Source organism: Octopus bimaculoides, chromosome 27 (genome assembly GCF_046866305.1).
Source record: "Octopus bimaculoides isolate indiv1 chromosome 27, ASM4686630v1, whole genome shotgun sequence".
NCBI lineage: Eukaryota > Metazoa > Mollusca > Cephalopoda > Octopoda > Octopodidae > Octopus > Octopus bimaculoides.
The window spans coordinates 14954199-14968245 of record NC_142954.1 but is presented as its reverse complement, the minus strand read 5'-3'; the positions used below and the strand labels follow the sequence as shown (position 1 = coordinate 14968245).

The 14047-nt window shown below is 38.0% G+C and overlaps 1 protein-coding gene across 2 annotated transcripts in view; it reads left to right on the top strand.

Moving 5' to 3' along the window:
• The first annotated feature begins 1546 nt into the window (after positions 1-1546).
• The window catches only part of LOC106881777 (ubiquitin carboxyl-terminal hydrolase 20), a 71891-nt gene continuing 59390 nt past the window's right edge, over positions 1547-14047 (top strand). The window contains exons 1-3 of one of the 2 annotated variants that reach the window (XM_089343401.1): positions 1547-1801; positions 7148-7209; positions 13757-13858. In XM_089343401.1, coding sequence (XP_089199527.1) covers positions 13781-13858 — 78 coding nt within the window. In that variant the 5' untranslated portion in view covers positions 1547-1801; positions 7148-7209; positions 13757-13780. Of the gene's footprint in view, positions 2035-7147; positions 7210-13756; positions 13859-14047 lie in introns of both variants that reach the window. The other variant, XM_089343402.1, reaches the window with a different exon arrangement.

Genomic DNA, 14047 nt, shown 5'->3' with positions numbered 1-14047 from the left:
TCTAATAATGGTTTCAAATTTTTGCACAAGGCCAGTAAGTTCAGGGGAGGTAATATGTCAATTACATCGACACCAGTGTTCAACTGGTACTTATTTTATTGACTCCGAAAGGATGAAAGCAAAGTGAACTCCAGCAGAATTTGAACTCAGAACCTAAAGACAGACGGAATACCACCAAAGATTTTGCATCTGTGTCTAATAATCCTTTTTACTATAGGCACAAGGGCTGAAATTTGGTGGGAGGGACTAATCGATTTAATCGACCCCAGTGTTTCACTGATACTTAATTTATCGACCCCCCCAAAAAGGATGAAAGGCAAAGACAACCTTGGCAGAATCTGAACTCAGAATGTAAAGTCGGACGAAATACCACAAAGCATTTCGCCCATTGTGCTAACAATTCTGCCAGGTCTCTGCCTGCATTTGTGTCTAATAATGATAATATCTCAGAAATTCAAACAGAAAAATGTGAGGTGTATCTATTTATTTAAGACAGTATGTGTAGGGCAAGATTTACATATAACATGGGCCATAGCCCAGAAGCCTCCAAGCTTAGGGGTCCCTGAGTATTGGAACCTCCATTTAACTCACAGAACCCTTTAGTGAGTTGAAAATTAAAAATAATATATTTACAGTAATCAAATAGTTTGTAATTTTAATTTTAAGATATTTTTTAATCCAATCGACTTCTTATAAAATTACTGAGCCCTTATAGATTTAACAAGCTATTAAATTTAACTGAGCCCCTCTTAATGTACTGAAGTCCTTTTAAGTTTTGGGGCCTCTTCAAACTGTTTGCAACTACTAAATTTAATGGGGATCTCTATATTATCTCATGTTTTGAATTGTCATCGTAAAGCCTTTGCCAAAACCTATTGAACCAGAGACCCCACAGGGTCTAAATCAGGCTCTGAGTAGGTGCTTGATTAGAGGGAGATTTAGTTACTATTTCTAGCAGGTCAAGTGGCTACGTATAGGATTCCGCGAAATAATACATTTATGGAAAATAGTAGCATCCTAATTTGTCATAGTAGTATTGATACATCTGTAGTAATAGTAGCCGTGGTGATATATTGAAAATTTATTACCAAAAATTTAATCGATTCTTACAAGTACATTTACCAATAACAACAACAAAAAAATCCATCTATCCGCTAAAAATAAAAACAACAACAACGACAACAGAAATAGGCTAACATTAATTATATATCACTAATTATACAACATTAATTAGGTTCCGAAAATATAAAAAACTGCATAAAAATGGATAGATAAAAATTAAAGTGTTCGGTAATCTCCGTAATTTTCCGTCAATGAATGTTAACTCAGGCGTCGTGCATTTACGTAATTATTTCTGATGCTTTCATATTACCGAACTTGCTTTGAATCTTTATTCATTAATATTAATAATAATAATTTTTTTTCAAATGATATTTTAAAAATTAATCAAAAATTACTGTTTCATTTATCAAAATACTTGTATATATTATATCACTAGTTAAAAAAAATAAGATTGAAAATATCGAAAAAAATTTATTTATTTATTAGTACTGTTCCTCGTTTCAAACAAGGTCCATGTCTTGGACAATGAATGCTACTGGCTTATGACTTATATTTATATACATATGTATATAAATATATAACATCAAACTATATATGTCTCTATAGACGATCTTAGGCTATTTAAACCTTAAATTAACAGCTGCTATATTACGAAAAGGGCCTTTATTTTGCTCCCCCCCATCATCACCTCGTTCATTGCTGCAGGTTTTTCTGTTCGAATTCTTTGGTTTTATTTCAGGTAAATTTAATTCCTTTCCGATTTCTTCTTTTGTTTCCTTATCTCAATCTTTAACATGATTTGTTATGGTGCGTTATGTTTGTTAAGGTTTCTATTTTTGGCCAAGCATTCTTGTACCTATTATTTATTATATACACGAGAGTGGTCAGTGTGAATATATTTGTGTTGGTCAAAAGAGGTTTTCGGACAGACACAAGACACAGTACACGGCCAATGGAAGGAGGGGCCGAAGGGTCAGTTAACGGTCATCAGACTAACATATACATTGCTGAGTGTGTATGTGTTTTTGTATGTGCGTATATATATATATATATATATATATATATATATATATGTGTATATATATATATTGTGTATATATCTGATGAATTAACAATATTTGTCCAATGTATTTGATATACTAACAATGAATGTATGTTATTTTTGATGTAGGCCTATTGACCATGTGTGTGTGTGTGTGTGTGTGTATCTATATATATATAATATTGATTGTCAATGTATCATATATATATACTCTTAAAGTATAGAGCAGTAAAGTATTGAATATATATATACACACATACTCGCACATCCATTATATATTTTATATTTTGTTTTTCAAATGTTGATGTTTATACTGTATATTTAAATTTATTAATGATGTGTGTGTGTACATCTATCTATCTATCTAGCTGTCTGTGTGTGTGTGATGTATTAACGTATGTCCAATATATTTCATGTTTCAACGGCGTATATGTATGATTGCATATGCGATATTGATTTACAAGCATATTAAACATGATGCATTGACCATGTGTATACGCTATATAGTTAATGTATGGTATATGTGGTGCGATACACTACTTTTGATATATTGACGATGTATATACAGTATATGTATAAGCTATATTCGGATGGTCTGTTTGTATTAGCAATGTATGTAGTTTGATGTTTTAATGTCATCAACTATGCATTAGCACTGTATATATGGTGTATATAATGCATTGACCATGTACATGGTGTATGAGACATTAACGCTGTATGTATATCTAATACATTGACTCTGTGGTGTATATAATACATTAACGCCGTTTATATGGTGTATATAATGCATTAACGCTGAGTTTGTGTATATGATGCATTAGCGCCGTGTATATAATCTACATCTCGAGCATGGACCAATATTAGGGTCGCGTGTGGCTCTTAATGACTTTCTGTGTGGCCTGCGAAAGGTCATGCTTATAAATCGTAAACATCACTTTTGTTTTTAGCTAAAATTCCACAAATCTTTAGGCATATCCCTGTTAATATGAACAATTCTCTCTCTCTTCCTCATTCGCTCCCGATTTCTCTCTGGTTGAGTAAATGTTGTTAAGACTTACTCTGTACTTAGAGAATTACTGTTTTAATAATGGCGTGGATGATTAACGACGAGGATGAATGAGCAGTTTAATTAAAGCTTACTGCTACTTAAAAGTTATCCACGCCTTATGTAATATGAAGGATTGCATCACATAACTGGCCCTTGTAAAGGGTTACGGTCCAGCTAGGCCAGATGGTAAGGTGCTTCACTTTTAAGGAAATCTCCCAATGACAAGAAGCTATAGGGAGCTCTCACGTAACGGATTATGATCATACTTGTTCTTTCATTTCGTTCTCTTGTAGATACATTATCTACACTGCTTAGAGATAGGTGTGGCTTCATGGTAAGATGTTTGCTTACCAACTACGTAGTTTAGGGTTCAGTCCTACTGCATGGCACCTGGGGCAGGAGTCTTCTATTATATCCCCGAAGCAATCAAAGCTTTGTGAATGGATTTATTAGACAAACTAGAAGAACCTGTTGCATGTGTGCGTGTGTATTTGTCCACCACCGCATGACAACTGCTGTTAGTTGACTTACGTCCCCGTAACTTAGCGGTTCGGCTAAAAATGACCGAAAGAATAAGTACCAGGCTTTTGAAGCAAAAAAAAGTACTGGGGTTGATTTGTTCAGCTAAACCCTTCAAAGTAGCGCTTCAGCATGTCCGCAGTCCAATGATTGAAACAGGTAAAGACTCACAGATACATCAGTCATCCAGCATTTTAAAAATTTAAGATACTTGAATTGTTTGAATGGGGGTGTCTTCATATCACATTTTGCCATGGACCAAATTATCAGTTGATCTATATTTAAGGGTATATATTTCACATCTGGCCTGGGCTTGTTAGCAGTTTTTGCACAGTCATGTGTGTATGTGAGACATCGATGTTATTGTCTCTATGCAGTCCTTTCTGGTTTCTACTGGAAATCATTCACGTACATCTTTGACAAGTTTACGGACACTATATGCCTCCACACAACTACATACGCCCCAAGAAACCATACACACCCTAAAAATCTGCACAACCAGACCTCTCCCACATCCATCTCTACACGTATACCCCTCCCCCCTTCTTAATTCCTCCCATAGAATCGTATTCCCACCTGACCTCTATCTACTTTGCTTCACCTTTTCTCATTCTCTTTATTTTTTACTTCTCTTTCTCCTGACGAAGAATTAGCATCCAAAACGTCAGGTTCCCTTTTTAAGTTTTAAACTTAAATTTTGTCTCACATGTGTTTTCTTTTTGTGCTGTTGCCTTATAAAAGCTAAAAAATTCTTCACAAGCTGTTCCTCAGTTTCACATTTGTTGGAGAGTCGTGATCATTCTGCCTAATGAATGGTAACCGGAAACTCTTAGTAGCAGTTTGCCAAGATTTTTTCCAGCTTTAATAAAAGCATGGAACTCTGCCTTTTGGTATTCAAGTAATATTTTTTTCCACCTTGTTTTGCATTTAAGTGCTTACTTTGTGTGTGTGTGTGTATATCAGGGACGTGCCGCTTGGGTAGGTAAGGTAGGCACCACCTACCTTGAATAAAATAGATTTATAGCAACATTTCCCTTTTATGGCAAAATATGCACCTAATTCAATAAAATTATGAAGGTTACTCTCATTACTATGCATAAAATGCAAAATATTTGATTTTTTTTTTTGTAGATTAGGTAGGCATAATTTGCACCTGCTTTTCAGTCTTGGTATTTAAGCTACGCATAATACTGCTGTAGTACATGTGATGTGTACACTCCTACAACTCTGTTTTCTTTACATGCTATAAAGGCAGAAGTAAATCTGCCTTCAACTCGGTCGCACGCCTGTGTTTTGCTTATATCTCATCATTGTCATTTAATATCTGTTGTCCATGCTGGCATGGGTTGAACGATTTGATCAGGGCTGCACCAGACTCCAGTCTGATTTAGCATGATTTCTATGGCTGGACGCCCTTCCTAATGTCAACCGCACCGAGAGTGTAACAAGTGCTTGTTATGTGCTTTTTATGTGTTACTGGCATGGCTGCCAGTTGCGTGACTCTGGTATCTGCCACAACTATGATTTCACTTGGCTTGATGGGTCTTTTACTCAAGCACGGCATATTGCTGAAGGTCTCAGTCATTTGTCATTGCCTCCGTGAAGCTCAACGCCCTAAAGGTGCTTTCTATGTGCCACTGGTATGGGTACTAGTTATGCAACACCAGCCTCGAACACATTGCCTTATATGATGCTATATATACAGTTTATTTGATGTATTGACAGGTTTGATGGGAGATGAGGTGTTAATCATGAAGATGCTCTTCTTGACTGAAGAAAACGAAGCCCAAATCTGATTTTTATGCACAAGTTAATTGATTTGAGTGTTTATGTCAGTTTAGCAAGTCGTTGGTTACCTGTAATACACTGGGATCTTGGAGATTATTTGAGCTTTTGTTCTTGAAACCTTAGAGAATATTTAGATGTTGTTGTTCAAATCCAGGTCTCTTTTGATCCTACAAATCAATGCTCAAACCTGTACCTGGTGTGACCACACAGTCTTTTCTTTTCAGACCTTGTATCCAAGATTATATTATCCATGGCCTTTTGTATTTCAAAATGGCCGAATTTTATTTGAAAGATTTTTAGTTGCCATTTCAAGCATGTTGAGTGACTATGCACACGTTCCCTTTATTAACTCAACATCTCAGTAAATATGACATGGAATCCAGTGTTTGACAAGAACACTGAAATACTACTCCCAGAATGAACATGAACTAATACCTCTCTCCTCCCCTCTCTTTCTAACTGAGGCAGCCATATATCTCCTCTACAGCATGACACCCGAATCTGTACCTTCTCATCACCTGGCACAAAGGCGCCTCTTGTGCTGCTCTCTCTTTCAGTTGAAGGGTCTTGTGTTGTGAGTTAATTGGTGACCTCACTGGTGCAACATTAAAAAGCACCCAGTTCACTCTGTAAAGTGTTTGGCATTAGGAAGGGCATCCTGCTGTAGAAACCAGGCCAAAACAGACAGTGCTTGGTACAGTCTTCTGGCATAACAGTTCCTGTTAAACCATCCAACCTATGCCTGCATGGACAACAGATGTTAAATGGAGATGATGATGAACTAGTAAACTAGTATTTTAATAACTGTATCCACTGGGTCATATTGCTATTTATAGTTCCTATTAGAAATTCTTCAGATAAAGAATAATTATGATAAAAGTGTGTGTGTGTGTATATATATATATATATATATATATATATATATATATATATATATATTCTTGTTTCAGTCATTTGACTGCAGCCATGCTGGAGCACCGCCTTTAATTGAACAAAATGACCCCAGGACTTATTCTTTGTAAGCCTAGTGCTTATTTTATCAGACCCTTCTGCCAAACTGCTAAGTTATGGGGATGTGAACACACCAACATCAGTTGTCAAGCTATGGTGGGGAAACAAACACAGACACACAAACACATACATATATATATGACAAGCTTCTCTCAGTTTCTGTCTACCAAATCCACTCACAAAGCTTTGGTTGGCCCAAGGCTATAGTAGAAAACACTTGTCCAAAGTGTCATACAGTGGGACTGAACCCAGAAACATGTGGTTGGAAAGCAAGCTTCTTACCACACAGCTACGTCTGTGCCTATACATAAATATATTTATGAAAGGCAACCTTTATGTCCAACTTAATGTGAATGCTTTGTCAGAACACTAAATGCTGCATTATTTACTTAGAGAGAACCTCTTGTATAAACTTGCGGTGCATAAAAGCACTCCTATCATTGACAGACAATCACTTGCAGTTTCCAGCGGCTGCAGCAGATGATTCTCGTTTGCCAATGATATAGACATGAGTGCTTTTATGCACCAAGGGTCTGTATGAGAGGTTCTCTCTCGGTAAATAATGCAGTATTTGGTGTTCTAACACAACATCCATGTTAAGTTGGATATAAATATTGCCTTTTGATATTAATACTGCTTCTGTCACTAATAATTATTTATATTTTCCAATGTTTCAGATGCCTTTAAAAGCTTTAGCTAACATTTGATCTTCTTGAAGACAGCTGCTGTGTTTGATTTGGTATGTACTGCTGATTGTCTTTTTTTTTTTAAGTTTGTATATGTGTGTATCTATATATCTTTTACCTTTTACTTGTTTCATTCTTTAGACTGTGGCCATGTTGGGGCACTGCCTTGAATTTTTAGTCAAATGTATTGACTATTCCAGTCTTTGGAATGTCATCCTCACTGTGTGTGGCTGAGCATTATCCTGATGGAAGAACATCTTTCGTCTTGAAACCAAACATGGTCGTTTTTCTTTTAGTGCCCACTTAAGCCAATCAAGCTGCTTGTAGTAGATCTTTATTGTTTGCTTTGGGCTTAAAAGTTCAAAGTGGACTAAACCTTTCATATCCCACCAAACAGATAACAACACCCTAAATGGGTGAAGACCTTCTTTCGCCCGGGATGCCAGTGTTTCTCCTGCCCCTACCCACTGTCTTCGGTGCTTGATGTTTTTCTATAGAGAACCCATTTCTCATCACCAGACACTATTCAGCCCCGAAACGATTCATTCATGTGACATGACAGCAAAGAAGAGCACACATTCACTCCCTGCATGTGATTAGACTCAGAAAGTTTGTGAGGAACCCATTGACCCAATTTGCTGACTTTTCCAATGACACGCAGGTGTCGATGGTTGAATGACCAAATCCAAGTCTCTGCTAGTTCCTCAACAGTTATAATCAAAGTCCAAGGCAAAATTACTACCTGCTTTTATAGCAAGTTGATGCAGGTAGTTTATCCCATCTCTCTCTGACTTTTAGTTCTTGCAATTGAAAAAACTGCATTATTTATGGGATGACCCAATATATGACAGGCTTCTTTCAGTTCCCATCTACTAAATCCACTCACAAGTCTTTGGTTGATACAGACACAAGGTGCCACACAGTGGGACTGAACCAGGAACCATGTGGCTGGGAAGCAAGCTTCTTACCACACAGCCATGCCTGTGCCTACACACCCATGCCTGTGCCTACACACCCATGCCTGTGCCTACACCCCCCCCCCCACACACACACGGATGAGGTGGGGCTGAAAACTTCCTGGCTTTGGGTAAAAGAAAATGCAGGAAGATCAGTTAATTATGATTTTATTCAACATATTCCCCTTTCAGATTCATACAGTTATTGCAGCAGCCCTTCAGTTTTTCTCAGCCCTGTAAAAGAACTTGGAAGGTTGGGCCTCAAACCAGGCCTGTCACAATACCCTTAAAATCAGAAACTTTTCAGCACCTTCTCTTACATATACATGTGTGTAATATACATACATACATACATACAAACACATACATACAAACTCTTCCATTGGTTGTTGTGTGTTATTTCAGGCATTCTTTGTCTGACACCATATTCAGTTCCTGGGTTGTGCTAATTGGCTGTTAAATTGCTTAAGAGCTATCATCTTCATTATTTAACATGCTGTCTGCCATGCTTGCATGGGTCAGATAGAATTTGGTGATGCAGATTTGCTACAGCCAGATGCCCTTCCTAATGCCAATCCTCACCTGTTTACAAGCAAGGTAATATTTTTCATGGAAGTTTCCATCTACAAAATCCACTCACATGACTTTGGTCAGCCTGGGGCTGTAGAAGACCCCCTGCCCAAGTTGCTGTGCAGTGGGACTGTACTGAACACCTCATAACTGGGAAGCAGTCTTCTTAACCATGTAACCACATCTGCATCTTGGCTGTGTGTTTAAGAAACTTGCTTCATAACTATGTGGAGGGTACCTGTGGAAGTGGTAGGCCCAGGAAGACACGGGATGAGATGATGAAACATGATCTCTGAATGTTGGGCCTTGTGGAGGCAATGACTAGTGAGATGCCATGCTTGAGAAGACCTGTCAAGCCAAGTGAAATCTTTGTCATGACCAATGCTGGTGGCACATAAAAACCACCTATTGAGTGTTGGGCCTCATGGAAACAATGTGGCTGATGCTGGTGTCGTGCAAGTAGCACCTGTGCTGGTGACAGTGTTGGGCCTCACGGAGGCAATATGACTGATGCCAGTGTTGCACAACTGGCACTTGTGCTGGTGGCATGTAAAAACCACTTTTGAGTGTTGGGCCTCATGGAGGCAACCACAAATGACAAACCTTTTAGTAACATGCCTTGCTTGAGTACAAGACCCACCAAGCCAAGTGAAATCAGTCATGATGGATACTGGTGTCACGCAACCAGCACCCGTGAGCTGGCAGAAACGTTAGCACGCCGGGCGAAATACTTAGCAGTATTTCGTCTGTCTTTATGTTCTGAGTTCAAATTCCGCCGAGGTTGACTTTGCCTTTCATCCTTTCGGGGTTGATAAATTAAGTACCAGTTGCGTACTGGGGTCGATCTAATTGACTGGCCCCCTTCCCCAAAATTTCGGGCCTTGTGCCTAAAGTAGAAATGAACCAGCACCCGTGCCAGCGGCACGTAAAAGCACCCATTACACTCACGTAGTGGTTGGCATTAGGAAGGGTATCGAGCCATAGAAACCATACCTAATCAGACTGGAGTCTGGTGAAATCCCTCAGCTTGCCAGCCCTGGTCAAACCATCCAATTCATGCCAGCATGGACAATGGACTTTAAATGTTGATGAAGATGATGTACATTTCTCTGGTCCAACACTCAAGCCAAATTGATCCACAGAGGGAGGCCTCTACGTCTAGGGCTCTGAAATTAAGATGAATTTTACCTTCTCATTAGGTAATTTTGCTGGTTCTGAATTTGTACTTTTTTTTTTTTTCTGGTTATAATTCTTCAAAATTTGATGTTGAGAAAATATGAAGTAATCCTGTTTTGTGAAAGAATACCAAATCTGGTCATTGTTTCACTTAGAATTTAACAATTTGTATTGTGTAATTCATAATTACTGTTGTTAATTCAGTCTAATTTAGAAGAATGTGTTTGGTTCTGGTATCTATTCATTAGGTCATTATTAGGTGTAATAACATTGTGATGTAACTGTTTTTATTGTTATTTGTAATTAAAAGAATAATGTTGAAAAACAGTTATTTAAAAATTTCCTCTTTGTTTGTTGTTTTAGCTTGATAAAAGTGCAAGGTCATATTGAGCAAAGTAAGGAGAGTGGGTGGGGTAAATTTAGTTTTGAAAAATTGCCAGGAGGTGGGAAATGGAACGAAAAATGGTGGGAATGCTTTCAATCAACCTATTAGGAATAAGTTAAATATCCCTTATAAATAGCAGGGAAGGACATTGTATAATATTTATTCGTAGCTAGCTTTAAAAAGACAGGATTGTCATGGCTGGAATACTTTTCATCATAAGTGTTTTTGATCAAGACTGACCAAGAGGTAAACAACTACTTGAATATATCGAACTCCTTTGATAACCAGCCCATCATTTTAAAGTGACCAAAACTAAAACCTTCCATCAAAATTTCATGTCCATTTATATTCCAAACATAGGCTTAATAATGACAAAGTTAATATACCAAATTCTTTAGTTTCAAAATTAACTGAAGTAGAGGTAGTGTTTTTCAAGAGAAAGGGTTAAACATGTAAGTGCTTTCAGTTCAGTTTTAGTTTGGCCATCTTCCCAAATGCTTCAGTGATTTCATACAAGCACACCATCCACCACGGTCCTCCATGTATTTTCTTAATTTCTCAACATTTGCCATTCCACTGTCCTTAAAACAAGTTGTCCACATAGGTTTGATGCTTTCTTCCCCTGTTGATTCTTCTCTCAACTAACTGTCATAAGACCAATTGACACTGACACAGGTTCTTCTGGGTGACCGATGCAATGACCAGCAATTCTCATTCTTTTCTACTGAATCTTCTCAGTCACTTTGGGTAAATCTTGGTTGTTATTTTCAGGCCTGCAAAACAATAGGACGCTTGGACCTTCCTGCAAATGTATTATTTTAATTTATGTTCTGCCCATGTGAACCTGATCAAGCATTTCAGCCTTGTTTATTTCATGAAGTTTATTTGGGTGCTATTTCTAGCAATTCAAGCAACCACATACAAGCTCCCTCATTGACTCAGTTTATTAATTGTTAATTTTAAATTACTTCCAAGTCATGTGACAGTGATTGTGGGTAACATGATTACAACAAAGAAATAATTCAGAACTTGTTTTAGTTGTAGTTCATCCCCGGTTGAGCTAACCCATAATCAAAAGTGGTCCAACCATGACCATCTCATCTGTTTGCATGTGTTGAGCATTACTCAGTGTATCCCTTCTTTCTCACTCAGTACTCTTTATTTTACCACTTCCAAACAGCTGTTCCAATAGTCATCTCTCCAGCATACTTTAGCCCAGTGGTTCCCAAAGTGGGTGGTATTGCCCCCCTGGGTGCAGTGGAAAGGTCCAAGGGGACGTTGAAGAAAAGTGGGGCAATAACAGGGTAGCGATTCATGTAAAAACAACAAAATAATGGGTTCATTATGTTAAGTTTTTATTTGTTAAATACAGTTGTTTTGAATTTGCTTCAGAAAGAGGTCTATGTTTGTGATGGTTAGTTGGGGTGGGGACTGGGTGTCAAGAACGGCAGCTCGAAAATGTTTGGGAACCACTGCTTTAGCCAACGTCTTCAGCACCCAGCCATCAACCTCAAAGCTCACTTCTGCTGCAACTTTGCATTCTGGATAACATTACACATCCAATAGACTATACCAACTTTCTTACACAAGCAAATGTCTTTAGTGACCATCCCCTCTCACGCAGCTCACTTGTGCTCCAGGTTTCATGCTTAACATCTCTTATTTGTTTCAGTTGTTAGACTGCGGCCATACTGGGGCACTGCCTTGAAAAATGTTTTAGTTGAATGAATCTGGTACTTATTCTATTGGTCTCCCTTGCCAAACTGCTCAGTTACAGAGACATAAACAAACCATCCCTGGTTGTCAAGCAGTAGTGGGGGACATCTGTTTCAGACCCTCTATCCTACTTTAACCTTTCATCACCTAGTATAAAGCCACTTTCCTCAATATTACTTCCCCCTCTCAGTTAAGGGGTCCCATCTTTTGAGTTACCTTGTGGTGTGCCCTCACTGTTGTTGGTGCTACAGTAATCCCTCGCCATATTGTGGTTTATTATTTAAGCTTACGTCAATTCCTCCGTGGTGTTGTCTTGCATTTATAATAAAATATATACAAATTATGAAAATGATAATACTGTTTCTACTTTGCGGATTTTCACCTGTCATGGTGGGTTTTGGAATGTAACACCTGCGATAGTCAAGGAATTACCATATTTAAAAAGCATCCAGTACATTCTGCAAAGTGGTCGGCATTAGGAACGGCATCCAGCCATAAAAAGAACCATGCCAAAGCTGATATTGGAGCTTGGTGCAGTTCTCTGGCTTGTCAGCTTCTGTTGAACCATCCAGCCCATTCCAACATGGAAAAACAGGCATTAAAAGATGATGAATATCAGTTAGGAATTTTGGCATAAGGCTGGCAACTTTAGGGGTTTGGGTAAGTCAATTGTATTGACCCCAGTGCTTCATTGGTACTAATTTTATTGACCCCAAAGGGATGAAAGGCAAAGTCCACCTTGGCAGCATTTGAACTCAGAATGTAAAGATGGACAAAATGCTGCTAAGCATTTTTCTCAGTGTTCTAACAATTCTGCTAGCTCACTACCTCAGTAATAATAACAATAATAATAATAATAATAATGGTTTCAAATTTTGCAACAAGGGTAGCCATTTTGGGGGAAGTGATGAGTCGATTACATTGATCCCAGTATTCAACTGGTACTTAATTTATCGACCCTGAGTGGTATTTGAACTTGGAATGTAGTGATGGGCGAAATACTAAGCATTTCGCCCAGCATGCTAACAATTCTGCCAGCTTTCTACTAAAGGCACAAGGCCTGAAATTTTGGGGAAGGAGACTAGTCTATTACATTGATCCCAGTGTTTCACTGGTACTTAATTTATCGACCCCTGAAATGATGAAAGGTAAGGTCAACCTTGGCAGAATTTGAACTCGGAACGTGAAGACGGATGAAGTGTCATAAAGCATTTTGCCTGGCATGCTAATGATTCTGCCAGCTTACCACTTTAATAATAATAATAATCCTTTCTACTGGAGGCACAAGGCCTCAGATTTGGTGGGAGGGAACTAGTCGATTACACCAACCTCAGTGCGTAACTGGTACTTAATTTATTGACCCCCAAAAGGATGAATGGCAAAGTCAACCTTGGTGGAATTTGAACTCAGAACATAACAACTGGCAAAGTACTGCTAAGTATTTCATCTAGCGTGCTAACAATTCGGCCAGCTCACTGGCTTAATAATAATAGTAATGATTATGATTTCAAATTTTGGCACAAGGCCAGCAATTTTTAGGGCAGGTGTAAGTCAATTACATAGACCCCAGTGCTCAACTGGTACTTATTTTGTTGACCCTTGAAAGGATGAAAGGCAAAGACCACCTTGGTAAGATGGACAAAATGCCTTGATGATGATGATGATGATGAACATTGCTACTTATTTATTTACTTTATTGTGTGTGTTTTAATGTTTTAAAAAGTAACAAACCAAAAAATTCTTTATGATTAATATAGATGCTCGTTAATTTTTATTCGCTTTTTCTTTCTCTTGTAGAGTGTCCAAACGAAGCCAGCTATAATGCGCCAGTCATCCAATTGTCCACATGTTCATGTGATCAGCGAAAACCAGTCGTGGGAAATATGCAAGAAACATGATGTTAGTATTTATTTTGATTTCTGTCTGTCTTCGGAACCAGTTTTTTTTTTTTTTAAAGTCAGGTTGGATCATGCAATAATTCTTCACCCAATTTGCATCCTTCATGAACATAACATCCATACAAGCAGTTTTCCTTGTCTGACATTACTCATCAATTTTGCCTTTCACCCTTTCGAGGTTGATAAAATA